Source organism: Cinclus cinclus, chromosome 7, assembly GCF_963662255.1.
Source record: "Cinclus cinclus chromosome 7, bCinCin1.1, whole genome shotgun sequence".
Classification (NCBI taxonomy): Eukaryota; Metazoa; Chordata; class Aves; order Passeriformes; family Cinclidae; genus Cinclus; species Cinclus cinclus.
Window position 1 is genome coordinate 3,379,750 of NC_085052.1, and position 27,444 is coordinate 3,407,193.

The 27,444-nt window shown below is 48.8% G+C and overlaps 1 protein-coding gene across 1 annotated transcript; it reads left to right on the forward strand.

The window, feature by feature from the left end:
- FAM53B (family with sequence similarity 53 member B) lies at nucleotides 1–27,444 on the forward strand. Its single transcript, XM_062496555.1, has 4 exons — nucleotides 1–69; nucleotides 3,156–3,207; nucleotides 9,813–10,486; nucleotides 23,708–27,444. The coding sequence occupies exons 1-4, from the start codon at nucleotides 1–3 to the stop codon at nucleotides 24,023–24,025; spliced, it is 1,113 nt and encodes a 370-aa protein (XP_062352539.1). The 3' UTR covers nucleotides 24,026–27,444.

The window sequence follows — 27,444 nt, forward strand, 5'->3', positions numbered from 1 at the left end:
ATGGTGATGATCTTAACCAAAACTCGGGAAAACAAAGGTGCTGACTCTGCAACATGCAGGACTGAGCTGGTAAGCTTTGTGAAATCTCTGTTCAAAACTGTTTTTCTGCCAAGAACATTGCTGTAGCTTTGTAATAAGGGTTTTCTTTCCTGCAGGGATGGATCTTTAGATGGTTTGTACCACTGATTTCTACAAAGCTGCATTAATGTCCAAGGAACAGGTGATTAGTAAATGATTGGAGTGCTGTGGCTTTTGCATATGTGGATTTCAGTAAGCACCCAATGGGATAAACAGTACCAAAAAAAATCAAATCAATGCTGTGAGTAACACAGGTGAGAAGCTGTTTCACCGGATGCTCATCATTAATAGGAGAATGAGCAAGTGGGAAGCAGGATTAAGTGGGAGATGGTGAAGGGCAGTGCTGTGGTACTTAATTTCTCTGGGAGCCTGGAGAGGTGCAAATCCACCATGCTGAACAAGCAGGCAACAACAAAAAAACAAATGAGGGGCAGCAAGCAAACTAAAGGATGCTATGAGTGCCGAGTTTATCTATGGTAGGGGGAAATAAGGGGCAGCATGTCTGGAGGCAGGGTCAGAGCAAATGTTTGGAGGTGAAGGGTGATGGAGAGCCATCAGAGCAAGGCTGGTTGTGGACATTTGCCCCTCTGTTCTCCTGGAGAGACAGATGGGCATGGTCTGAGAAGAAACTTGACCGAAAGGCAGGGTCCTCTGAGAGTCTCAGATAAGGAACACAGCAGGAAGCATCTGGCAGGATGAGCCATAAATGGGCATTCTGAACATAAAAGAAATATAAATGCCTGAGTTTTCTGAGGATGACAAACTGTCCAGCTGGGCTCCCCAGGCAGAGAGCAGAGTGTGCTTTGGTGAAGGCAGGCTGCCCTGGCAGTGGAAGGCAGAGGAGAAGGTGAGCAAGCCAGAGGCAGTGGAAAATCCTGCCTTAAAAGGGTGAAATTTGGGAAGGATATCGATACATTAAAAAAATACCCTTGCTGTAGTGTTGGCTCCTGCTGGGAAGGCAGCATCTCCCATGGCTGCTGCTCAAGGTGGAAAGGGGGAAGCCTGAACATTCAGTGCCAGCTTTGCCCTGGGAAGTGTGTGGGGCAGCTGAAGGGGAGCTGGCTGCAGAGAGGCAGATGAGAGCAATTTCTTCTACTCCTGAGAGAAGGGCTGGGTGCTCGGGGTGTCTGATGGCAGGTGGTAGAGATGCAGAGCTGTAACACAAAACTTTGCCCTCGCGTGTTTGCTGAGTGCTTCCTGCTGCTCTGGGGCTGGGGCAGGAGTGCAGGGACAGTCCTGGGCACACAAGGTGAATTGCTGGCTTGCCTGGGCTGTTAACTTGGGGCAGACAATCACAAGAAGGCTGATCCACTACAGAAAGCAAGAGTTTTTCTGTTGACTTCATGGGGAAGGCCAAAAAGCAAAACCCAAAGGAAATCGGTGTCTGAGCAATGGGGCAGGCTCACCTTCCAACAGCCAGTGGGCTCGTTTGGTTCAGCTCCCAGTTTGGTATAGAGACAAAATTCTTACAAAATGGTAATTATACTTGATGTGGGACATATGTCAGACTCCTCTCCCTCCTGCCTTTGCAGACAGTGTCTGGTCTCTGGGGCTGGCACACAGATGTGCACTGGCACAGCTCCTGCCTTCTGTGGGGCTTGTCCCACTTCCATCTTTGCTCCACTTTGGCTGCTCCTTGGAGACAGCTGCCTGTCCTCTCTGCCTCCTGATTAATTCTGCTGATGGATCATAAGGTGGGGCCTGACAGATGGAGATATCCTTACTTCACCTAGAAAAGTGTCACATGCTCCAAAGGTGACTGACCTTTATTTACCTTCTCCACATCTACACCCAGTAGTTGTTTTATGCCTCCCTATCCCTCTATACTCAGTATTTCCAGCATTCTGTATATGAAGTGGGATCCTTTATTGGATTGCTCAGGTGCCATAATTTGATACATTATTATTATTATTATTATTATTATTATTATTGTTGTTATTATTATTATTATTATTATTGCTGTCCTCATTATGCACTGGAGATGTTGGCACAGAGAAACTGTGGCTGCCCCTGGATCCCTGGCAGTGTCCAAGGCCAGGTTGGATGGGGCTTGGAGCAGCCTGGGGTGGTGGAAGGTGTCCTTGCCCAGGTGGAACTGGATGACTTTGAGGTCCTTTCCAACCCAAACCATTCTGAGATTCCATAGTTATGTGAGCAGGCAACATGTAAAACATGGATCAGGAGGGAAGGTGAAGGTGTGAGTGCTGTGGCCAAATGCCAGATAAAACACAATTATGGCAGTGCAGATGAACGTGTGGGCTGTGCTGGTGCTTCCCTCAGATGATGTAAAGCCTCAGTCAGATGGGATGGTGTTGCCAGGATAGACACTTCAGAAGCCAAAGTATGGATATTTTTAGGGATAATAAAGGAACAATTAGTATGAAAGTGTGTTTTTGCAGGCATAGCTGAAATGGCATGCAGCTGTGGATAACATTGATTTATTATATGTGAACCCATCCATGCTCATTTTTAGAAGTCTGATGGTGTCTCTTACGCTGTCAAGAGGAAAATTCCTGGGGAAAAAAAGACAGTGAAAATCAACCAGGATTATTTTGTACCCATACAGTGGCATTTGCCCCTATTTTTAGTGCAAATCAGCACAATATGAGCACAGACTCCCCAGAAGTGCTGAGGTGAGGACACCTTGCCTCAGCAACACATTATATGCTTTAAAAATCTAAATAGCTGCTTTGTACCTAGATGGGGAGGCCTTAATGGGCTTGGATGAGGTTCAAGATACCACTTTTGCTCCTTTCTTGCCCAATCCATGATTACCACTGAATCGCAGCTCCCATTTTACTTTCTCCAGAGTTTTGGTTCCCAGGGATGGGGACCTTGCTGCAGCTCTTCCCTGAGGAAGGCTGCAGGACCTTTGATCTGCAAGTTCAGGCCTTGGCAAGGAGACTCTGCACAGCGTTCAATGAAAGTTGATTTCCTTGAGGAAAGGTGGCTGGATCTGTCCCCTGGTCCCTGCTGGATTAGGGCCATGGAAAGCTTTGCCCAGGCTGGAGGCAGGGAGGTGTCTGGTGCCCAGCTTCAGTCTTCAAGAAGTGAATAGTTTTTCTGGTTGTTTGCAGCACACTCCAAAGATGAGTCAAGGACCTACCCTCTTCTCTTGTGGCGTGATGGGTAAGTAACAGAAACTTCTCTCCGTGTTTCCTCCACCTCTGCTCCCACTTCCTCACAGGGATGGGCAGGAAGATGTCCTGACTTTTGGATGTCTCCAAAACCACTCTCCTGCAGGCTCTGGGGTGGGTCCCCAGAGCAGGGAGGGAGGGGTGCCACACCTGTGCCACTCTCCTCCCCAGAGCTGGTTGTTGTGCCCTGTTGCCATTGCTGAGTTGAATTTCTTATCTCGGTTCCCCTCCCTTTTGATACGTCTGCTTATTTTTAGAGCTACTCTTACAGTGGAGGTTATAAATATTTGGGGTCTGAGGCTGTGTTTGAGTATCCAGCCTGAGACTGTGGTTCTTGACTGATTCAAGCAATAAATCACAGCATTTATCACTAAAATGTTCTACCACCTGGCACAAAGTGGTTGGACAGACCTCGAACAATACGGAAAACATCTAATTTTTGCCGTTGACAGTAATCATGATAGAATAAGTTTGATACCTTTTATGTCAGAGCTTGCTATCAGTTTTTATGCTGACCAGCCCCCAGAATGGATGAAGGATTGGTGCCTTGGCTGATGATCCTGAAAACCTGATAGTGCCAGAAGATGTGCTGTTGTGTTGTGCTCTTTGGTGTTCGTAGTGGGGAGCCAATCACTGGGTGAGGCCTCAAAACCCAATTAAAATTGTAGGTCAAGTTTGAGCCAAGCTCCTTGCTGTGAAAGCCAATCCTTCACAGACAAAGAGGCTGCCCCTTTTCTTCATGGACACAACTCTCATTAGCGTTAATGAGAGCTGGGCACATGCACTGACAGGAGATGTCTCCCAAGCTCTCTGATAGCTCCAGCCATTGGGAGTGTGAGGAGATGGAAAGCATTTGTGATTTCTTTTCAGAGGAAAATCCAAAGCTTCAAAGTCAAGAAGGGATAGAGACAGCCCGTTCCCTCTCTCCTGCCTTTCAAGCACGAGTGAGGAACAAAGAACCCAAATCAGATGGTTTTGTCTTGCACTGTGGCACTGGCAGGCTCTTCAACAGATATACAGAGTCTCTGCCTAATTGAGAAGCAGCTTGTCTTTAAGAGCTTTTACAGAGCCTTCTGCGTTTTTGTAGTGCTGTTGTGCTGGCCTTCATGTCTGCCAAATTATCCTCCTTCTGAGGGAGCTGAATGCCACCTCCTTGACCTCAGCTGGCCCTGTCGTGGTCACTGTCCTGCCCAGTCAAGAGCAGCCCATCCTTCCCTCGTCTGAGGGCATTGCTAGGCTTGGGTTTCATTTTAGTTATCTTCCCTGAGTTCTTCTCGATGTCCCCAAATGTGGGGTCACAATCACAGACTAATCCAGTATGGAAACTTGCTTGACTTTTTAAATGAGTTGCTATTGAAATGCAAAACTTGGGGAATATTTCAGGTCAAAGGGCCAAGTCCCTGTTGGTGGAAAGCACTGAGATAAATAAACACAGTGAAGTTTGGACTGGTAGCACAGACAACACGAGGCAAAGACTCACAGTCCTATCTGCTGGAAATTTGGAGGGAAATTGGCTGATTTTTTGGGTGTTTTAGAGAAAAGAGGATCTTAGAAAAGAGTCTTTTTGGGGCAAGGGCACCTTTGGGCAGGAAGGCAGCTTGTTTCTGGACCCCATGGCCATGGGGCAGCAGCGGAGAGGGAATCCCAGCCTCTGCCACAGAGAGCATCATCCAAACCCTGGAGCTTTTCTTGTAAGGTACTAAACACTGCAAGAATCTGGAAATGGATTCTAGATCATAACCAAACTCAGTATATTGGGTAAACATTATAAAGACTTGATATATTGGATGATGTATGGCTAGGTCTAATTCTCAGGGTGACCTAAATAATATTTTGGGTTTTGGATTTGTGAGAAATATTTCTGCCAGTGAAATGATAATATTACTAAAAAGATTGGGTTTTATCTTTACACAGCCCTTTGCCTGGAGGAAGATTAAAGGTGAAATGACTAAAATTATAAATTCAACAACTACTGCTTTCCCTTCTCCTTGATGGGTCCTTGAAATACCCAGGAGTGTAAGAATTGTCCCGTTGATGCATAGCTTGGGGGTTTTTTCCCCTCCTTTTTTTCCCCTTTCCTTCCTCAGCAGTCTCTGTGGCAGGCCCCCAGTGAAAATATCAGTGACTGTGCTAGTAAAAGGTGGCATATTAGAAAATTGTGTCATTAGGGTGGCGAAGGCCTGCCCAGAGCATCGGTGGATGTCCTGTCCCTGGAAATGTTCAAGATCAGGTTGAATGGGGCTTGGAGCACTCTGGGGTAGCACAAGGTGTCCCTGCTCATGTCTTCTGCTATCCACCCAAAGACAGAAAAAATCCAATAGAGGAAGTCAAAAGCAATGGAATCCTAGAATGGTTTGGATTGGAGGGGACATCAAAGCCCATCTTGTTCCACCTCCTGCCATGGGAGGGACACCTTCCACTGTCCCAGTTTGGTCCAAGCCCCAGTGTCCAACCTGACCTAGTAAGAGAAGCTCAGTAGGCGTGTGCTGACAGCCATGACCTCCTGTTTTCTGTGTAAGCAAGAAATTATCTCTGAGGGAAGCTGCAGGCAGGGTTTTATTGAGGCAGTGACAAGGTGCTTGCATATGCAGGATCCCAGTCCCAACCCTGATTGTAAAAGGGGGGAGGAGGATGGCTTTGAGCCCACTGGGGACAGATCCTGCACTCATCCTCTGGGAAGTGCTCTTTTCTAAGCAGCCCATCATTTCCATTTTCCCTTGGAGGGCTCTCTCAGAGTTTTTCCTGGAGTGCTGCAGCAGAGCAGGGTGAGGGATGGGGCACACAGGTCAGCCTGTGTGTCCTTTGGCACTCTCACGTCACTCCTCCACCACATTTGGCAACACCATCATTCCGAGCGTGCCAGGGCAGGGCTGCAGCCTTGGGCTCACTGCTGCACAGCTCTTTCTTGGAAGTGGCTTTTCACCATCTTTGGGTGAAACCAGGAGAAAAGCCAGCTCATGGCATCATTAAGGTTGGAAAAGACCTCCAAGTTCGTCAAGTCCAACCTTGAACCCCTTAGTGTGGGTGATGAATGCATCCTGAAAGCACCTGCCAGGCTTGCATGCCTCCTCTTTGTGAACCAGGGTTTTCTGGAATTTCAGGGTGTTTTTTGGAAAGGCCATCAGTGTAGAGCATCTTGGTGCACATTCAAACACAGTCACCCTGCAAAGAGAAAAAGCTGTGTGGGGAGTTCTGGTGAGGTGTATCTGGAGCACGGACACCTCTCCAGAGGATCCCTTTGAAGAGCTGGGCATGTTTCACTGTGGAGGTTGGGGATTTCCCTCCCCCGTGCAGGCTGTTGGCACAAGGAACCCACACCCCACAGGTGTGTTTAATCTCCAGAGTAGATTTTGGGGCTGTTGTTTTCATTTTCCTCTGAAGCACAGCTCTGCCCATCGTATTTTCTTCTTATTTCTGCACTAGGAAAGCTCCCTGACACTGCCATCAGCTAATTACAGCCATTATATGTGCTCCACACTTAGAAATTATCTCTTGAACAAAAACAGGGGGCAGTGGAAAATGCAGGCTGTCTTTTCGCCTGTGCACAGGGACTGTGAGACGAAAATTCAACTTGAACAACACGGAAAAGAAAGGGAATTGGATATGCACCTGTGCGCAGACAAATGTTTGGGTTAGGTTCCAAACAGAATTTATCTGCCAAAAAAGATAAGAAAAATTGATTGAAACCCCTAATTGCTTTACAAGTTGCCATAGTAAATTATGTATTAATGTAAATTATTTCATGGGAAAAGAACATTGGGGAAACTTGAGCAGAAGGATCATGCATAATGTATAAAAGGAACTGTAAAAATATTATAGCAGCACATTTGTGTCGCTGTAGTTAAAGTTGTGTCAGCGTTTTGGTTTTACACCCTTCTCTGTGGTTATGAGTGGTCATTAAAATTTACTCTGTGTCACCAGAGGAGCACAGCAGTCATTTAAAAAGCCCAGGGCCATCACTGAGCTGCAAAGTGCCTGATGTGTCCCCACACTGTTCCTGCAAAACCTGGAGCTCAGCCTTTGGGAAGGTGGCTGTGCTGCTCTGAGGGTGGCTCCTGTTCTCCATGGGGCAGTGCAAAGCTCTCAGGGATGGAAGACAACACCCATCTCCCCAATTTTGGGATGTGACTCCAGTCCATGAGCACCACGAGGGTTTGTTTGACACAGCCAAGGTTTTGTGAGAGAATGGCTGGGTTTTGTTAAGGTGTCAGTGTTTATTTTTGCAGTTTTAAGTCAAAATCCAAAAGTAAGATGCTATTTCATCCAGGGACACTGACAGCCAAGAAGGACCTGTTTAAGCAGGGCAAGAGCCCCTCAGGCTGCACTTACAATATGCTCTGGTTGTCCCTTTGTTTTCCAATAGGCAAAGGAGAGTTTTCCAGCCAGGCAGTTCACTTGCAGACCAAGGGGTTCTCCTGGTAGGGTTTTATCCTGGAACAAATTGCTGCCTCAGGGTAAACCAGGCTGAGGTTTGCAGTTTAAGAAAATTAATACATGTTTAACTGCAGCAGAATTAATGGCTCCAGTGCAATTATCGTTATCAACGTGCACAGGATGGGAATCTTGGTCTTTAAAAATTGATCAGAAAACCAGCTGCTTTTCCTCAGTAAGGCTTTCCAGAGTTCTTTAATTATACCCTCGGCCCTTAGACTACTCCATTTTCAATTTTTTTTCAGGGCAACCTAATTGCACTGAAAACCCATTTTCTGGGCTATCTGGAATTTTGGTACTGGTCAGTGGTGGCTGGGGACTTGGAGGGGCCAGGTTGTGCCAGCTCACATTGTGCAAGGGGAAAAGCAAGTAACTCCACGCTGGGGCTGGGGATAGTGGTGCTTTTACCATTTTCTTTGCCAGGTTTGGAAGATTTATAGCTGTTTGTGCTGAAGCAGGGGTGAAAGAGGAAGGTGTCCCGTATCCTCCTCACCAAGGCCTTTTGTACAGTCTCCGGCCAGAGGATTGTGGCAGCTTGCCATGAAAAATCGGTTTCTATTTCTGTTTCTTTTGTCTGCTGACCTGACCCAAGAAATCTCTCTGCTGGCAGCATAGTACAGAGGAAAAATAATAAAGATCTAAACATAGATGGAGTTGTCTAGCGCAGATTTCTCACTTTTCATTGTGTTTATTAAAATGAGGAGAGCAACAGTTGAGATGCCGCGAGGTTATTGCGGGCAGAGCCAGGCTGTTTGTGGCTGGAGCTGTTACGGCAGCAGCTGGAGGCAGGGAGGAATGGGAAACTCAGCCAAGAATGGTGCAAGGGGGGCCCCAAATCTGACCTTCTGACTTGAAACCTTCGTCGGAAGCGTTCTGCACTGTTGCACCTTCCCTACCAGGCTGGTACCTGCAGCTGCGGGCTGGGCACAGCTCTTAATTCATCCTTCAGTTGCCTGAGTGGAAATACCCAAAAAGCCCCCCAAAATATTGCACGGTTTAGATACAATCATGTGAAACTCGGCAGCCACGGTTCTCCAGCATGACTGGGCTCTGTTTGCAGAAGCCAACGACAAAAACAGGCACTGGTGAGAGGCTGTTGGCTGATGACTTTTTTCCACTGCAGCAGCCGGCAGGGTTGTCCCGCCATGGTTTTCCTGTTGAGTGTTGAAGGTGTAGCTGCAGAGAGCCCCGTCCTTTGCAGGGCAGCCTAGTCCTGAGGCTGCTTTGCTTTCTTCTTTTGCTGTCAGTGGGATGTGTGTGGGAATGAAATCATCCTCCTGAATCCTCTCCTCCGACGTGGCTATTGGTGGGAAGCTGGGGAAGGGTCAGGAGCACAAGTCTGATAAAAACAGCTGAGGGAGCTGAGGGGGCTCAGCCTGGAGAAAAGGAGGCTCAGGGGGCACTTTTTCACTCTTCACAACTCCCTTATAGGAGGGTGCAGCTAGGTGGGGGTCTCCATCCAGATAAAAAAGTAATAAAACTAGAGGAATCTGCCTCAAGTTGCACCAACGAAGGTTTAGATTGGATTTCAGGGAAAATTTCTTAATGGAAAGGACTGTCCAGCCCTGGCACAGCAGCCTTAGGGCAGTGATGGAATCCTCAACCCTGGAGGTGCTTAAAATCCATATGGATGTGGCCCTTGGGGACACGGGTCAGTGGTGGCCTTGGCAGTGCTGGGTTAATGGTTGGACTCAATGATCCTAGAGGGCTTTTCCAACCTCAGCCATTCTGTGATTCCATGTTTTCTAAATTCAGCTGTAATTCAGGCAATTGTCAGTTGTGGAGCCCAGGACAAACCACGCACATCTGAGACATGGTTTAGCACAGAGATAACCAATAGCCTCAATGTTTTACACTGCTGAGTTTCCCTTAGCTAGTGCAACTTGGAATATTCAGAGGCCTGTTTTTATCTTCTTCTAGCAGTTTTGCTCCTGCTGGGACTGTCACTTTGTCTCTCTCTCCATCTACACCACACAACCCGCTCTGCTGGCAGTTCGGGAAACCATATTCCAAGAGTTAATTAATTTGTACTGGAAAACGTCCCATATGCTACTCTTTTTTGTTTATGGACGTCAAAAGCGAGTCGCAGAATTAATTAACGCTAATGCCTGTACGTGTGTGGCTTTTTTTTTTTTTCCTTTCCTTTCTTTCTCCTTTCTCAACCAGAAAATGACAGATGGAGAGATCTCAGCAGGAAATGTCCACTCCAGCTCGAGCAGCCGGGCGCCAGCATCTGGGACTGCCTGTCGGACAAGGGCGAGGAGGGCTCGCGCTGGCCAAGGGACACAGCTGGCACCTGCTCCGTCACCAACCTGATCAAGGACCTGAGCCTCAGCGACCCCCACGGCCACCCCTCCGCCCCTCCCAGCAAGCGCCAGTGCCGCTCGCTGTCCTTCTCCGATGAGATGTCGGGCTGCGGGACCTCCTGGAGGCCCCTGGGCTCCAAGGTGTGGACGCCGGTGGAGAAGAGGCGCTGCTACAGCGGCGGCAGCGTCCAGCGCTACTCCAACGGCGTGGCCACCATGCAGAGGAGCTCCAGCTTCAGCCTGCCCACCCGCTCCAACCCGCTCTGCGGCGGGCAGCCCAGGAAATCGGCTGCTGGAGGGCACGGCGGGGACAGGGTGGACATTCAGAGGTCCCTGTCCTGCTCGCACGACCGCTTCTCGTGCTCCGAGTACGGCGCGGCCTCTACACCCGAGCTGGGCCGCCGTGCCGCCGGCCTCTCCCGCAGCCGCTCCCAGCCCTGCGTCCTCAACGACAAAAAGGTTGGGATCAAGCGCAGGAGGCCGGAGGAGGTCCAGGAGCAGAGGCCCTCGCTGGACCTCGCCAAGATGACCCAGGTAAGAGGCGGCGGGGCCATCCCAGCGAGGGGCTCAGGTGTTCTCTGCTTTGCTCAAGAGCCTTCAGCGTCCTCCAGGGTGGGTCTGTGGCACAAAGAGGAATGTGGGTGTTATGGGGAAACACCTCCTTCTATCCAGGAAGAATAACCCCTTCCTTTCTAAATGGATTTCTTTGGCAAACTCGTTCATTTCTCTTCCGCGCTGGTTTTTCGCATGCCAAGTCCACCGTATCATCATTTCCTTCTGGCATGGATTTTGAGCAGGAACATGTTAAACCCCATATTTTTGAATTCAGGGGAGAGGAACCATGGGCCTGCCATGGTGAGATGAAGGCAGCACACCACGGCACCCAGCTCGGGCTCTGTCAGGTGCCGAATTCTTACTGCCACATGCTTTACTTGCTCTTAGGCTCTGTAATTTTCCACTCTGGAGATGTTATCACGTTTCATTTTCAGTTGCAAACACAGAGCACAGCCTCCCTCTTCGATCCTCTGCACAGAGCCAGATAACAGATCTGAAGCACGATCTGTTGGGAGGATTTTGCTCCTTGGTCCTCTCCCTGCTGGACCAAGTCACTGGACATTAGCAAGAGACAGAGCAAGAGGCTGCTCTTGCAAAGGACAAAGTTTCCCTTTCACATTTGTAAGATTTCCTGCAGTTTTATGATTCGACATTTCCCACATCAGTAGTTTACAGTCACAAAGTCAATGACACCATCAGCTCAGTGTAGAATGGAGATGATGGGGTTGTGTGAAGGCCCCAGGGCTCTCACTGTAGGAGCAGGGTGTGCTCCCAGGGTGGGCTGTCGCCTTCTGCTGGCCTTAAAATTTCCCCCATGGTTTCAGTTCCATGTGGTTGCCTGCTGTGCTTCATCCCGGAGTCATCTGTGTTGGGAGTGTTTGCCCTAAAGGTTTTTCTTAGTGCTGGGGCCAGCAAAGCCTGTCTGGTGCAAGTCATTCTCCTTGTTGGGAAACAAGGGAAACTGCTGGGAGAAACTCACCATATGGGTGAGATCCAACATTTTTGCCTTACAAGAACATGATATTTTATGGTGTTCTGTGCTTGACAGTGCAGAGGGTGTTTGAAGGAGTAGAGTGGTATTGGAAGAAAATCCTCTAATCTAAGGTCCTCCTCCAGAGGAGCTTAGAGGATAAAAAGGGCAAAGGAGTCACATATTTGGGAGAGGTCAGGCAAAAAACATCAGAATTGCTCTTGTCTTTTCGTAAATCACAACAGCAACGTTTATTATGCCAAGCTTATTTTATTAGATAATAAGCTGGATGGACAGTAAAAACCATGCACATATATTGTTATATTTTACTAGCCACAGGGCAGAATAGCACAACTACCCCTTGATTCTCTCTGTACAAGCAGGCAAGCATAATTTCATTTCCCTGGAAGTGTTCAAGGCCTGGTTGGATGGGGCTTGGAACAACCCAGTCCAGTAGAAGATGTTCCTCCCCATCTCAAGATGTGGAATGAGATGGGCTTTAGGGATCCTTTCAGTCCAGAACCATTCTGTGGTTCTCTGGTATGATAGACAGGGAAGGAGGAGACTGTCCAGGCTCTGGATGCACAGATCTTCGCTGCCCTATGAGGATGTTCTGAGGCAGCTTCTCCATTGCATCAGTCCAAGGGGGAAAATTTGTTGCCTGATTTGTAAAAAAGGGCTTGGCCAAGGAGATCCTGAGGGTCAGGAGGAGCTTCCCTTTCCCTTTAGTGGATGCTGAGCCCAAGCACATGTTTATAATTTGGATGGCCATGGCTTTGACATCGGTGGGTGATCCAAGGATGACAAAAAATCTAATCACTTGGATGTCAAAAAGCAGCTCAGTCCATGTTCCTGGAAAACCCTCAGCTTGAGGAACAGTTGTGTTTTCTCTGGCTGCTGTCCTTCACATCAAGACATCTTCCAAAGTGAGAAAGCAATGCCTGAACGCTCAGCATTGCTCAGTGTTGGGGTGGTTCATCCTCTGGGAGAAGTGATACCACAAGGAAAGGGTTGGAAGCTCCACACTGTGTGGCACAAGCTCTGTAGGAATGGGGAAGGGGTTGCGTGGTGCAGCATCTCTCCTAATGTCAGTGGGCACCCCCTCTCCCAGCCCCTCCTGTCCCTCTGGTCCAGGCTGGGTGGCCGGAGTTGCTGCCGAACGCCCGGCGGTTGCTACAACCAACAACCAACAACAGCATCACTAAGGAACTCCCCAATGGGATCCAGGCCAAGCAGGTCCCATGGATATTTTCAGTTTTCAGGCAGGAAACCCAGCATGGCTCATGTGCCCATGGCAGCGGGTGAGTCCCCAAGGCAGGGATGTGCTGCTGGGTGTGGGGCAGCAGGGCTGGAGCAGAGTGGGAAGAAAGCAAAGCTGTGAAAGGGCCAGGGTTTCAGAGCTGAGGGGTTATGGAGAGCAGCTCTGGCAGCACCTCTTGGCGTGGGAGGACTGGCACAGAGGGACGAGCAGGATGAGGCAAGTCATGGAGAGCATTCTTGCCCTTGGTGGAGCACGGTCAGAGCCCTCCCTGGAATGGGAATACCAGGAAAACCAGCTAATTCCTTGTGGGGAATAAATGTGCTGGAGTAAACCCTGCACATTTGAGTCTCCTCCAGGCTGCTTTTGAGCTTCCAGCCCAGGAGTCTACAAATTTGGGTGATGTCAGAGGAAGAGCTGAAATAATGGCAAGTGTCTGTGTGGCTGCACTCTGTGTGCTCAAGTCTGGGTTTATACAGGGTAGGAACACCTTGTGTGTAATGGGCAAAGCAAAAGACAGCCAAAGTGTCCAGATTGGACTTTCCAGTTATCCACAAAGTATTCACTTTTCAGATGGGGAAATTGAGACATGGGGCTTTCCCTGACTCCCTGGGTGCTAGTGTCAAAGTGGGGACTGAGCTTTGAGGTGCTGGGTACTGGATCAGTATCTGGCTCTGGCAGCAGATTGGTTAATTTTTCACTTGTGCTGGTAACCACATGTGTTTGTATGCTTGAAAGCTGGCACCATAATCAAAATAAAAATAATTTGACCTGAAAGAAATGTTTTCTTCATACCAGGAGGGATATTTAGGCCAGGCAGGAGGGGAGGGAGCTGCTCCTGGAAGCAATTACATGGCTACATAACTGGGATAATTAAGAGAGGAATCTAAATGTTGAAGTTAAGCTAGGAGGGAAAATACTTAGGAAAATACTGCCTTTCATTCCTCAAAATCCTGGTTGTGTCTCTTCTGTCTGCAGTTCCCATAGCCCAGAGAGGGAAGAGCCCTTATCCCTCCCTTTATTATTTACTCATATGGTACCAAATCAGACAGGCTTCAGCTTCGGGCAGAAACCAAACGTGCACATGGTTGTCATTGAAATAGCAACAAATTTTAAAAGCCACAGGCACCATGGCAATCCTTCTGCTCCTTTCAAATGCACATGAAGTCTTTGCCTTGTGCCTCTTTGCCTTCAAACTGGGAATGATCCAGGAGGGTCTCAGTCAGGCGAGTGGGTGACTACGAGGTGTCATTTAATAATCCTGACTTCAGAGGCAAGTGGGGTGGGAAGAAGCTGCTTTCTCTTCTTCATCCAGGTCAAGGAGAGTTTGGGTACCTGGCCTGGCATCTCCAACCTCCTTAACATGAGGACATGAACCATCCTCTCATTTCAGTGTAGGGTTTGGGCTTGCTTTCCAGCCTTGGCTTTTAGTCCTTCTTTCCAAGTGATGCACAAGCCCAGGGAGGACACAGCCCACCTACCTGATCCCAGCAGTTGTTCTGACAGAGTGTTAATGAATTTCCTTCCCAGGCACAGTGCTCTTGGCCTCACAGCCCCAGGGACTGTGTCTGTACTGGCAGGCCATGACCAGAAACGATTGGAATCAGATTTTTCCATTATTTGGGAACTGGTTTTTCTTTTCCTGATGTGGGTGCATCTAAAATAAATGTGAGATGAGAAGTGTTGCAAAGGTGACAGGATGTGGCTTAGACCCCAGGAGTCCTCCCAGCTGGGCTGATCTTGGCAGGAATGAGTGGTTTTACCCTTTGCAAGTCACTCGAAGAAGCATCTGGGTGAATTATGTGAGAAGTTGGATTTTCTAAAATAAAGTCACACTCTGCCAGGGATGCTGTGGGGTGGAGAGACACCCACTGGGTTTTCCTCCCCTATGGTGTGGTGGATTCTTCTCCAGAGGAACTTGACACGTCCCACCTCCACATCTGCTGCTTTCTGACATCCTGGTGTGAACATTTCCCGGGATCTCAGGCGCTGTGTGCCGGAACGTCTCGTGGCAGCACAAACATTGGGTTTGGTGGCTTGGTTGAGTCATTGATGGGAAGCTGAGCCATGGGCCAGCCCTGCTGTTGGTGTGTGCAGTTTGCCTTCCTTCACACAGGCTCTGAGCAGCTGCAGGGGACACATGACAGGTCCCTCACACCAGTGACTGCCACCCTCAGTGGGAATTTGCAGTAATCCCCATCTGTGGCCATGCAAGCCCTTGCTATCTCTTCCCCATTCTGCTTCCTGCTGTCTAAAATTTTGGTGTGGTGGTCACTGAGAGATTTCAGTTTGTGTTAGGACAGTTCCAAAAAGAGCTGTCCTTTTTACAGATGTGCTTTTTAAATGGATAATTTATTTTTATATGTGTGTATATATATATATGTAAATGTTTAAGGCCAGGTTGGATACAGCTTGGAGCAGGCTGGTCTAGTGGAAAAGTCCTTGCCCAAGTCAGAGGTTGGAATGTGATGGACTTTGAAGTTTCTTCCAACTCAAACCATTCTATTTTTCTGATTTTTAATGTATATATGTATTTGTTCAACCCAGTCATGTTCCCTGCAGCACAAACCCCAAACAGGAGTAGCTCTGGCTGGAAATGGAGGTGCTGTAGAGTCTGAAAATACAACTTTCCATGAAAATAAAGGAACAAATATCTCAGTGGCATGTAAAGCATTGCACTGCTGACAGGAATTATCAGATGGGATGAGATACTGGCCTCCTTCCATTTGCAGGATCTGTGTATTGGTAGCAAATCAAGGCATGGAGGTGGCTCTTGTACCCCATTTCTGATAGCTCCTCAAGGTTTTAGTCCCTCTGTGAGCCTTCAGAGAAGTTGCAGTTCGAAGAGCTTCATCTCTCCTAACAAATACTGCACTCCCGCTCTTTTCCCCCTGAATTTTCTCTAATATCCATTTCATTTTCTACAAAGGTTGTGCCCATGGACATTGAGGATTCCCAGGTAGCTGTCAAAGTATTTCTCTTCTGTGAAGCTCTGTATTATGTAATGTCCTGCAGTATAGAGACAGAGTAGCTACTCTAGAAAAAACAAAGCAGTTAAAATACAATATTCCCCTGCATCTCCCTAGCTAATGGAGAGCATCCCACAGTTATGAGTTCATAAACAGCTTCTTTCCTGTGAGGGATGAGAGGGTGCTGGCAGCAGTGGGCACCAGCTGAGGAGGTGGTGAGGGTGAAGCCCTGGGTGTGCCTGATGAGGGTCAGTTATAGAGAGGACTTTGTGCCTGTTGTGGGAAGGGTCTGGGCACAAGGGGACCATTGACGTTGTTCCCTGGCTGCCTGGACAGACAGAGCCTTTCACAGGGTGACTTCACAGCCCTACGAGGAGCACGTGCCTTCAGAGGATGGAGTCATCTGCACCAGGAATCACAGGAGCATCCCCCTGTAATGAGCGTGTGTGGTTCTTGTGGTTTTCAGGGTTAAAATCAGCTCCAGCCTGGGCTGGAGATCCAGAGGGTCTCCAGACACAGTGCAGTGTGTAATGCTAGCGATGACTGGGAGCCTGGCTGGCCCCAACCAGGCTTTTGTTTTCCCTTGCAAACTTAGGAATTCTGGCAGTTTCCATGAGGATCCATGCACAAAGGAGTTTGTACACTCCCAGGGCTGAAGTAAGCAATGCACCAGTTTGAAATGTTTCAGGCTGGCATTGGCACTGAGTGAGAAGAAGTTTCAAACTGCAGGGTGGGAGAAGGGACATCTCCTCTCTGAGCACGCAGGTCTTTTCTTGAGATTAAAAATCTCTAATTTTCACGTCAGAAGGTTTTCTGTTTAAATTTTGGCACCTTTCAGGCTGGCTGCAGAGGGCAGGAGAGGTGGCAGTGATCTTGGTTGGCGTCAGCACCCACTTGAGCCAGTGACAAATACTTCCAAATGTAGTGATAGGCAAAAAACTGGAGGTTTTAAATTCCATACGTATCCTAGGAAATAGTTTGCTATTGATGTAATTTCTGAGAGAGATTCCAGCTTCCAAGCCCCAGTGTTTTTTAAATAAACAGGAATGAGAGTCTCCAAAGGTCAGTTTATGGCTAGTGGGAAAAAGCCTTTGGTTGAGAATCAAAAGAAACTGGCTGGCTTGAAGATGGGAGGGATACCTTCCACTATCCCAGGTTGCTCCAAGCCCCAAGGTCCAACCTGGCCTTGGACACTTCCAGGGATCCAGGGGCAGCCACAGCAAATCTGGGCACCCTGTGCCAGGGCCTCACCATCCTCACAGGGAACAATTCCTTTCCAAAATCCCATCTAACTCTTCCCTATGGGAGTATGAAGGCACTCCCTGTGTCCTGTCACTCCCTTGTCTAAATTCCCTCTCCAGCTCTAGTGCAGGACCTTCAGGCACAGGAAGGGGCTCTAAAGTCTCTCCCAGTTCCACCCCATTCCATCCCCTGCTCCTGGCTGTATCTCCTGCTCTTGCCTCCATCCTCTATCCCCTGCTCCCAGCTCCATCCCACCACCAGGCCCAGGGATTCAGGGTTGAGTTGTTTGCACTCACATGGGAGGACAGGGCTGGGAACATAAACAAAGGTTGGCAGTGTCTGTCCCAAACATAGACAAAATCCAATTGTATCCCGAGGATGCACATCTGATTCACCACGTGCTCATTAACCCTCCCATCCCCAGGCTTGTAGGCTGTGTGACTCCAAAAAGCAGCTTTGAGAAAGCACAGAAATTTCACTCTTGAAGGAGTCAGCATGCTCAAAAGTGGCATTTTGGCTCAAAAAAGCCAAAAGGATTTTTCATGATGGTTTACTAAACCCTCCCAGCACTCTAGGAGCTACTGGGTTAGATAGGAGCTGCTGGGAGATACTTGGAACCACTTGCCTTGCAAAAATCTCCCAAAGCATTTCAGGAAGGCAAAGCATTTCAGGAAATTGCGCTAAATAAATTACAAACAAATAAACAAACAAATAAATAAGAGCCCTTCATTTTTCCTTTTTAGACAAAGATGCTCAGGGTTAACCCGAAACCGAGGCTGTGACAGAAAAGTGAGGTGTTATTTCAAGTCTGCATGGGATTTGCAGGAGGTCTTGGTAGGTAGGGGCAGTGGGTGCAGGTGCCACACACTGTGGATTTTTGGTCATCCACAGTGTGATTTTATCCCTTTACTTGCTGGTATTCTCTTTTCAGTCCTGCTGAAACAGTGACATGAAGTTTGGTTTTAATTTTTATAAGGTTCCACCTTATCATTTAGGCCTTGAAGTGAGAATCACAGTGGCATAACAGAAATGTTACTTCTGTGCTGGAAATCATGAAGTATGAAATGGAATAGGGCTGAGAAAAAAAGAATAATTCCATATTAGTGATGTTTTATCCTAACTTGGGACAAGTCAAATCGCTTTTCAAATTGAATTTCCCCGAAGATGAGCCACTCCAAGTCCTGGAGTTTTGGCAGCTCTGGGGATGAGTCAGGTTCAGGTTCATCCTTTTCCACTGAAATCCATGGCACTGCAAAATCATCACTGGGAGGGCAGCCCTGCCACTGTCCCCACTGGGCTCCTGGAATTGCTGAGTGTTGGCATAAGGGGCTGCAGTGCTCCAGGGATCTGCATCCCAAAAGGATGCACAGGAGAAGGCAGAGGTGAAAGGCTAGGAAGGGCAACCTCTAAATAAATAAATAAATACACAGTGATCACTAATGACCTGTTCGTGTAAATGGATTTTCCCATTTCAGAGCAAAGGGTTTGGTGTCTGTTAGGAAAAATATTTGTTGTTGGCAGGAAATGAGGGTTTCCTCCAATTATTATTATGAATAGGAATCGGTTGGGAGGCTGTGCTGGGACTGAGTCCCCACGTGTGGGATGCTGTGCTTGGGTGGGACAGTGGAGCCCCAGAGTGGTGTTCACTGCTCTTTGATTCCCTGCATTGCTGTGCCTTCTGTATTTCTCCATGGTTTCTGGTATTCATCTCTTCAGCATCTCCTTGAGGCTCTGTAGCACCAGAGGGGTTCCCACTGGTGGGTCATACAACACCTTTTTCTTTTGCACTTATGGAATCTCCCTGAACATCCTCACTGGCACTGAGGCAGCTACATACTCCACAGACAAGAGCAGAACCATGAGTAAATCCAAATTGTCTCCACAGGCTCCAAAACATCACTACTAATGACTTAAAGCCCTCGCCTTGCTTTTTTTGGTTTTGTTTGTTTAATACTGCGGGGTGAAGTGACTTGGGAGGATAACAGATATTTCTGAGCCTGCTTGTGAAAGCTGGTGTTCACATCAAACAGAATGAAAGCAAAATTACCTGCTAAAGCTTTGAATGCACCAAAGAAGAACTGGTGCCTGTTGCAAAATGAGGATTGGGGCGGAGTAAAAGTTGATCTTTAGTGAGTGAGAAGGGAAAATCTGGGAAGGCAGACCCTGAAAAACAGGCAGGAGTGTGGTACCCACCAGGAGCAGGGCAGGGAGCCACCCCCTGTTCTGGGGTGCTGCTGCAGGTATGTTCTGTAGCATCTTGGCCTGGTGGAGGCTGTGGGGCTGCCTGTGAGCTACTCAATGCCTCCATAGATAAATTTTTTTAAAGAAAATAGAGTAGCAGATGAGTTTGAGCTCCCTGACATGGCAACACTGCGTCTAACCCAGCTCGCTGTGCACCAGGCACACGGGCTCCTTTTGCTTTTCACACCTCTCATCACTGCCTCCTGTGTTTTCCTTCCTCGGGTATTCCAGCATTTCTTTCCCAACACTTCATTACTCAGAGGCCCCTTCTGTGGGAGGACAGGGTCGGTGCAAAACCTCTGACCTTCCCCCAGAGGCAATGTTGATATTGGAAGCCACGTGGGGCTGTGGTCACCAGAGCTCCTTGGGGCAAGGTTGCTGTGTCTCCCTCTTTCTGGGGAGGCCAAACTGCAGCAAGGGAGGTGCTGGTGAGACTGGGGCATCACAAAGCCTGGCATGTGCTTGTGCCAGTGCTGCAGCCTGGACCTGCTGGAAAAGCTGCTGAGATGCTCCTTTGTTATAAAGAGGAGAATTGGTTATTGGAGCCTTGGGATTAAGCTGTGCTTGCTGCAGCTGCCTCCCCGTGTCCCTTCCATTTCCACTCACCAGGAAACCAGCCTGGGGATGGAGTTGGAGAAGATTGTGGGTGCCTTAAAGGCAGCGCAGCGTTTTGAACCGAAGTGATGTGTGAGCCTGCGCATGGCCCAAATCACAGCAGCTGCTGTAATGAAGTTCTGCAGAGCTTAAAAACCAAATCAAACCCATTTTCCAGTCTCAAGCACCTCTCCCTCCTCCTCAGCAGCACGGATGAGCTCTTTCCCTGGCACAAATGTCAGGCAGGATTTACTGCAACGCAAACAACCAAAGCATTTATACATAATGATATAAAGATAACAACTCAGCTGAAGGTGCTTTACAGGAGACGTTTGCCTCACAGAGTGATTTAAACCTGGGCCAGGCAGAGAATCCCCCAGTGGAGGTGACTTTGCTGGCTTGGGAGGGCTGGCAGAGGCTCGTCATTCCCACATGGAGCTCGCTGCCCGCTTCCCCCTTCCCTTCTGGCACCGGGTTATTTTCATCTTTCTGAAGCAACTGCAGCCCAGTGTGCTAACAGGAGGTGATGACAGCTTGGGAGGTAGGGCCGGTGCTGCTGACAGCTTGTAGCATTACACCTTTCCTGGGAAAATTGCGGCAATCACCTGGCACGGTGGATAAAATAAAAATGCGTTTGAGCAAAAGCTGTGATCACTGCAGGGATCACAGTCCTGCTAATATTTGTTCAGGTAGAGCCACCGTGTTTGCAGGGATGTGTTTTGGGGAAAAGCTCACAGCTGGGTGTTCTACACGGGAAGAGTCAGATGGAGGAATGCTGCTGAGGGATTTCTCCAGATTGCTGTCGGGGCCCTGCAGCCTCCAGCCCCATCCCTGATGGGGACATGTGCCTAAGGGGAGGGAAAACCTGATGGATGTGAGGGGTGAGTCGGTTCCTGAAGCCTTCTCTGATTCTAGCCTTGCTGCCTGCACAGTGTGGAGCATCACAAGACCCTGTGGGAAAGAGAAGTAGCCTGAGCTTGGTCACCAGCATGCGAGAAGGGCTTTGTTCTGGAGCAACCCTGTACCTTATTCCAAGTGACTGAGAATTTCTTATTTATGTATTTTTAGATGAGTTTTCAAGTACTTCCAATAGCAATGCCTTGTTTCTCTTGGAGGGTTTGCCCAGCCTGCTGGATTAAGGCAGCATTGGGAACAGTTGGGGGAAGAAAAAAACAGCAGCTCAAATGGTCAAAAATGTTTCCTTGTGCTCATCCTCAGGGTGGTTTGGGTGTCAGGTGTGTTACAGGTGCTTGCTGGGTGAAGCCAGGGTGGCCAGAAACATCTCCCAAAAGCCATCTGTGTTGGAGTCCCACAGCTTCCCCTAGAACAACAGGGATTTGAGGTGCCTGATACCCCTTTTTGTCTGGCACTGGAGGCCAGGGACCCTCCTGACCCCAGCCACTGGCAAAGCGACCTGTGGGATTTTGTGGCAGCCTGTGCCTGTGAAAACTTGCTTTCTGAGCTGTCAAACCTGCCTCAGAGGGAGTGTCCCTGCCCAGCACCCTCTGCACGTGGCCTTCCTCCAGCAGCAGCTGCCACAGCACCAGCAGCACCGGGACCATCAGAAGGGGTTTTCCATCCTCTTGCATTCCCTGGAATGGCTCATGGGTTGCAATGTGTGGATTTGAGCAGGGAAAATGAGCCCGTTGGCTTTATTGTCTTGCCAAAGTCCCATAAAATGCAGAGTTTCCCTGAAGGTCAAGTAACTTCATGGTTGCTCCCTGAGACATGTCCGAGCTTGGAAATGCTTCTCTTTTGGATGGGAAGGATGTGCTGTGTGGACCTGTTGAGTTACTCTCCAGTCTGCATCCTCCTTCATTCACCACCACAGGCATCACTCATCTCCTCTGGAGCACTGGAGAGCATCTCCCATCCTCTCAGGATGCTCTATCCCACCTGCAGCAGCCCAGAATGTCCACACCTGGGTACCATGCCCTGGGAAGTGCCAGATCCAGGAGATGAGCTTGATTAAGGAGAAAAGTTAACATTCCCAAAAGTGCCAGAGTTCTGTTTGTAGAAGGGATTTGCACTTCTGAGAGGGCTGTTGACTTTCAGGAGACATAGTCTTTTAAAGTCCCTAAATCACTGTTGGAAATATGCTTGCAAATTTTGTGAAGTACTTAGAAAATATTTCTACTATGTCCTCGGGCCTTCTCCAGTGGTAATTACGAGTTGTCTATTAACCACAGTGTGCAGCTCTCTGCCTGAAGCTGTTGCATGCTCAGCACCCAAAAGACAGACGCACAGCTGGGATTAAAAAAAATACGACCCAGGATGACGTGAGGACTGGGTGCAGTTGCATAATGAGAGAACAAATGCTCTTTTTTTCACACAGGCTTGGGGCTTGTGGGTTTTTGAAGGTTTCAGAAACTGAAGGCCATGTGAAATGTAGCTTCCCCCAGCTTGGGCAGTGGCCAGCTCCTCCTGAGGCAGCAAGAACTTCTCTGTTTAGATAGAGCAGCCTCTTCAATGACTTTTTTTATCGTGTGCATAGGATAGTGCAGCACCCAAAGCCTCTGACCAATGGTCCATGGGTCCAGCTCAGCACAAGGCCATTTGATTTGTTAACAACTGATTGGGGTGTGATGCAGAGCCCCTTCATCTCCCTTAGGTGCTGTGTAAATAGGTGATCTTCCTTTGTTTACAGCCTGGGGTAAGTTATTTTGGTGGAGTTGTTCTCAGCTTAGCTGGATTTGAACGAAAAAACCCTCAAGCAAACGTGCTAACTCCCTGGGAATGCCAGTGGGGATGTTTTGGGGCAAGGTTGTGTCTCAGGCTGTGTGTTTGGTCCTGAACTGGGCCATCCTGAGCAGATACAGGCAGCATCCCTGTCACTCTGTGTCGCCAATGCTCTGTTGGTACTGAAATTCTCCTGGTTCCCTCAGCTGCTCCTGGTGCTCCAGACCCTTCCCTGGCTCCGTTCCTTTATCTCTCTCCAGCCCCTCTTTCTTGTCATGAGGGGCCCAAAACTGACCAGTAACAGATGAACATCTCCAGCTAGTGAGGGGCTGCCTTCCTCCCAGGTATTTATTTAATTCCCATTCAGGCCTATCCCATGGGATGTGTCCAGGCCAAATGTCTGACAAGTGAATGCACCATCACAGACTGGCCTGATGAGAGGCTCCACAAGCTGCTGAGATCCTCCTCAGTCTCCTCCTGCTCAGAGCACACTGCCACTGGGATGACTTTGTTATTTCCATTGGCACTCAGTAATCAGGGTTTAGTTTGCTCTTTTAAAAACCAACCTGGGCTAAAGGCATTCCCTGGCAGGTGAGCACACTCCTGGCCAGACCGCATGCCTGGGAAGTTCTGTGTCCTCTGCTCCAGAGGGTTTGGAATGCCTGCACACTCATTGTCATTCTCAGAGTTTGAAACTGTTTAGAAGATGTGACAGTACATAAACTAAATCGAATTTCTGGCCAGGGTAGCCAGGTGTGGAGACTTGGGGAACAGATAACTGTGCTCACCTGGTCTTTAGTGAGACGAACAGCCATGAGCCATCACAGAGGAGGGTTTAGCCGGACACAAGCTCCAGCTACTTAAAGAAAGGGCTGAAGTTTCTCTTGGCTGAAAAAGGGAGTTGTTGGAAATGTTCATTCAGTTTTCGTGAGCTCCATTCTGCCTTACATATGGAACTGGGGTGGAGATGGTGATGGGACTGATCCAGTGCAGGCTGGGGGTGGCTTTTTGCAGGGACAGGTGGGCCACAGGACCTGCCATGGATGAGAAGGTGAGGAGTTGCAGCAGCTGTTCATCTCCTGGGGACCTGCTGAGTGTTCCTGCTGCTCTGCTTGTTTTTTGTCAGGCTGAGCGAACTTGGGTTTGGGGTCAGGAAGCCTCCTAGCTGATCTGCTGTAACTTCCATCCCAGCCTCAGGATTCCCCCCAGCCTCCAGCTCAGCTGCCTCTCTCCCCTTGCCTCTGCAGAACCAGACTTTCAACAGCCTCAGCTGCCTTAGCATCACGGCCGAGGACGGCTCCCAGCGGCTCGCGGGTCCCCAGCCATGGACCGCTGCCCCGGAGGTGATGCCGGGCAGGACTCCCGCCTGCACCCCGGTCCCAGAGCCACCACGGGCCAGACCCCATGGCCACCAGGCCAGCAGGGATGATCTGTCCTGCGAGGAGGAGGAGGAGAGTGCCGGGAAGGAGGAGGACAGGGCATCCTGGAGGAGCGGAGGGACGGGCACCCAGAGCCTCTTCCAGCTGGACGGCGAGATAGACATCGAGCAGATAGAGAACAACTGAGAAGGGAGCAGCTCTTCTCACCCTGGGGCCTGGGGGCTGCCAGCAGAGCCATGGAGGGCTCCTCAGTGCCAGCGAGTTTGTGGGGTCTTGTCACTGCTCCCTTCCTGCCTGCTGGAGGGGACGAAGCAGCTTTGCCAAAATTTCATCAGGTATTTAGAGGAATTTATGTGCATGCGTGTTTAAATCTTGAAATTCTTTGTAACTACTGTAGCCAGAGATCAGCCAGTTGGAGGAAAGTGCCTGTCCCCCAGGGAAACTGGGCACGGGGATTGCCAAAAACTCAGAATCCATGAGTAAATGGCTTTTCCAGGATAGGGAGCTAGCTGATGGAGCTGGCCATGTTCCCACAGGTCCCACCTGTGCTAGTTTAGAAAGGGGTGCACAAGGAGAGACCACCACCCCTGGGACTGGAGAAAGGGAGGGAAAAGCAGAATATTGAGATTTGCAAACTGAGCACTGCCTGGTGGCTGCCAGGGTGGCTGTGGTTTCTTTTCTCCCAGCACTCCCCTCTCTGCCCATGTCCCTGGCAGTGCCATGAGAAGGAAATCACAAGTGAAGTGTTTTGCTTCAATTTAATAATGGCAAGAGCTGGATTTTTACTCCTTTATTTTTTAGTTTTTCTTTTCCTGATGAGGAATTTAACAGATCCCTGGCCCATGGAGGGCGGCAACCAGTAGTGTTTGCTGGTTGCTGCACGGGGATGCTCAAATGCCTTCCTTCCCTATTTTTTTTCTTCCCAGGCCCCTCTCTCAACTCTTCTGGGGAAAAAAAAAACCCTATTCAGGCTTGGTGCCACCCTCATTTGGGCTCCCAACACCCTGTTTTGAGCAGGGCTGAGCTGTTTACCCATTTACCAGTAGCTGTGCCCACTTTGCTACCCAGGGCATGGCTGCCACCCTCTTTTTTTTTGGCTTTACTGTGAAGGGCTGCCTGCCCAAGGCACGTCGTGAAGGGGTTACTTGACAAAGTCAGCTGGCAAGAGGCTGAAAATCCAGGTAGCAGCACTGAAAGCTTTTCCTCTTCCTGTGCCTTTTTTAAAGCACAGATAAAGTGGTGACCATTATGTTTGTATGATATGAATTCTCTTTGCTAAAAATAAGCTGTCCACTTGCTAACAGGTTTAGAAGGACGCATATTTTTTTTCCTCCCTCGGTTTTTTTGGGGTGTTTTTTTTTTATTATTTGTTTGTTTAAAGCTCTAGGAAAGCTGTACAAATGGCTTCCAGCATCTTCTGAATTCCTTCTGCTGGTTCCTTCAAGCTCAGGAGTCGCTTCCTGAGCTTTGCAAACATGAGAAAGGAATAAAAACTTTGATACCAAGACAGTTGAAGACAGGACATTTTTAAAGGGGTTCAGCACCCCTGCTGGAAATGCCTTGAGGGTCCATAACTCAGAAAGGCTGAGAGCTGCAGGCACAGGTTTCATTCATCATTTCTGGTTATGTTAGTGCACTTTTTTCCGCAGTGGTTTAGGATGCATGTGGCATCTCCCACCACAGTGGAACCCATCAGTCGTTCCCCCTGTCCTGGCACTGCAGAGGTTTTGCTGGTGGCTGAGGCCATTTCCACTCCCTCCAGGCAAGCAGGACGAGCCCCAGATATTTGGGGAGGGGATGACAGGGATGTCTTTTCATTTTGGGGAACCCTCCAGCTCTTTTAAAGTGTCGCTTGTTGCGACACTTAGAAGAAAATACATCCTGGGTTAATTTTTATCCCTCCTGCTGTGGAAGGTCCAGCCATGCCAGTGTTTTCCCAGACTGCTGCCCCTCTGTCCATGCCCCTGCAGTGGCACCCTCACAGCACAGTTCTTGGCTTTGAGTCTTCCTGATGCTCCATCCATCCCTCCCCACCACTGACACGTCCTGGTCTCGGGGCACACGGCTCCTGCTGGTCACAAGCACCTCCTCAGCTGAGCAAAAAAGGGCAAATGCACCCAAATCCACGTCCAGTGGTGCCGCAGGGCTCCTGGTGGGCCCTGGTGTGGGTACCCCCAGGGCTGGAATTCCTAAGGGCTTCTGTTTCCTTTCCAAGGGCTGCTCCTGGTGCCATGCTAACCCTCCAGAGTGGGAAGGTGGCCAATGGGCCACGGCCCAGCTGTCCTGGACGTAGCTGTAGCATTCAGTTTACATTCAGCACAACCCGTTTGCCTTACTAAAAATGCTTCTCCAATGAGTCATGGCCTTATACTGGGCACGTTGGCGTAGGCACAGACTACAGTTAGCGACAGTTTTGAGGCCACACTGGTGTTCTGTTTGGTATTTCCTGTTGGGTTTGTATGATTTCATGTACTTATTCTCAGTTTAAGAAAGCCTTACTTTAAAATTTTTTCTCTCTCTCTCTCTCTGTAGAGGTAAAACATTTGTGGATTTATATATATATATATAAATATATATATAAATAAAGTAATTAAAAATATTAAATATAATATAGTATGTGCCTCAGATTCAGGGGACATCCTGTTGATTGTAAAGTCAGAAGTGGCGTTGCTCCCCTGGTGTCAGGAGATCTGTCCCCTACACAGTGGGAGAGCAGGACATCCCCTGGGGGTCTTGCTCTTGGTTTGTAAAGAACTTCACCTGTTACACAGATGCTTTGGGAGCCTCCCCAAAGCCCAAGGCAAAAGCCTGCTGGCTGCCAGAATGTGATGCTAAACTAATATGCAGACAAGGGATGTTCTTCCTTGCGAGGTAGCTAAAATAGACTCATTATAGTGAAGGAAGTCAGTGGATTGTCCAAGGTGTGACCCAGTCTGGGCAGCAGCCGTTTTGGGATGACACCAAAGCTGTGGAAGCAGCAATAAAGGTTCTTCATCCTGAAAAAATAGGATTTTTAACACAGAAAGTCTTAGCAGGCACACGGGAGTTTGCTGTGTGATTTGCAGATGTAGCTCTTTGAGCCTGTCCTATGAAAAAGTACATTTAAAAAAAAAATAAACAAACCAAGGAAAAGAAGCATTTGTAAAATAGATTGTAATTTTTCCACGTGCTAGCATAGCCTGTCTGGCCAATAAAGTTGTGTTTCAAGTGCATTGTTTAAAGCTCCTGGCTGCCCAGGCGAACAGACTGACGTAGGATGTTCTAGGATTGTAGCAGTGCTTTGCGGCGTGTGTGGGTTCGGTGTTCAAGAAAGAAAAAGAAGAGGATGGCCAAATAAAAAAACAAAACAAAACGAAACAAAAAATGGGAAGAAGAATAAAAACAAAGCCTTCTGAAGCTATGACCTGTAGTAGCCAAGTCTCGCTGGCAATTGCACAAGCGCCGCGGGCCGTGCGTGTCCCGGGAGGGGCTGCCCGAGGTGTCCCCTCCACGGGCGGGCGAGGAGGCTGCTCCTGCCCCCTCCATGACTTGATTGCACTAGAGCAGCTCAATCTCAGGAAATTGCTTGTTACTTTTACTGTGTAAATAAAGCTTCCTGGTTCAAT

What these genes read in the sequence shown, in the direction of transcription:
- FAM53B (XM_062496555.1), top strand. Translation starts at nt 1, where the DNA reads ATGGTGATGATCTTAACCAAAACTCGGGAAAACAAAGGTGCTGACTCT. An exon ending in CAACATGCAGGACTGAGCTG is followed by an intron (nt 70 to 3,155) that starts GTAAGCTTTGTG and finishes GGTTGTTTGCAG; the next exon opens with CACACTCCAAAGATGAGTCA. An exon ending in ACCTCGCCAAGATGACCCAG is followed by an intron (nt 10,487 to 23,707) that starts GTAAGAGGCGGC and finishes TTGCCTCTGCAG; the next exon opens with AACCAGACTTTCAACAGCCT.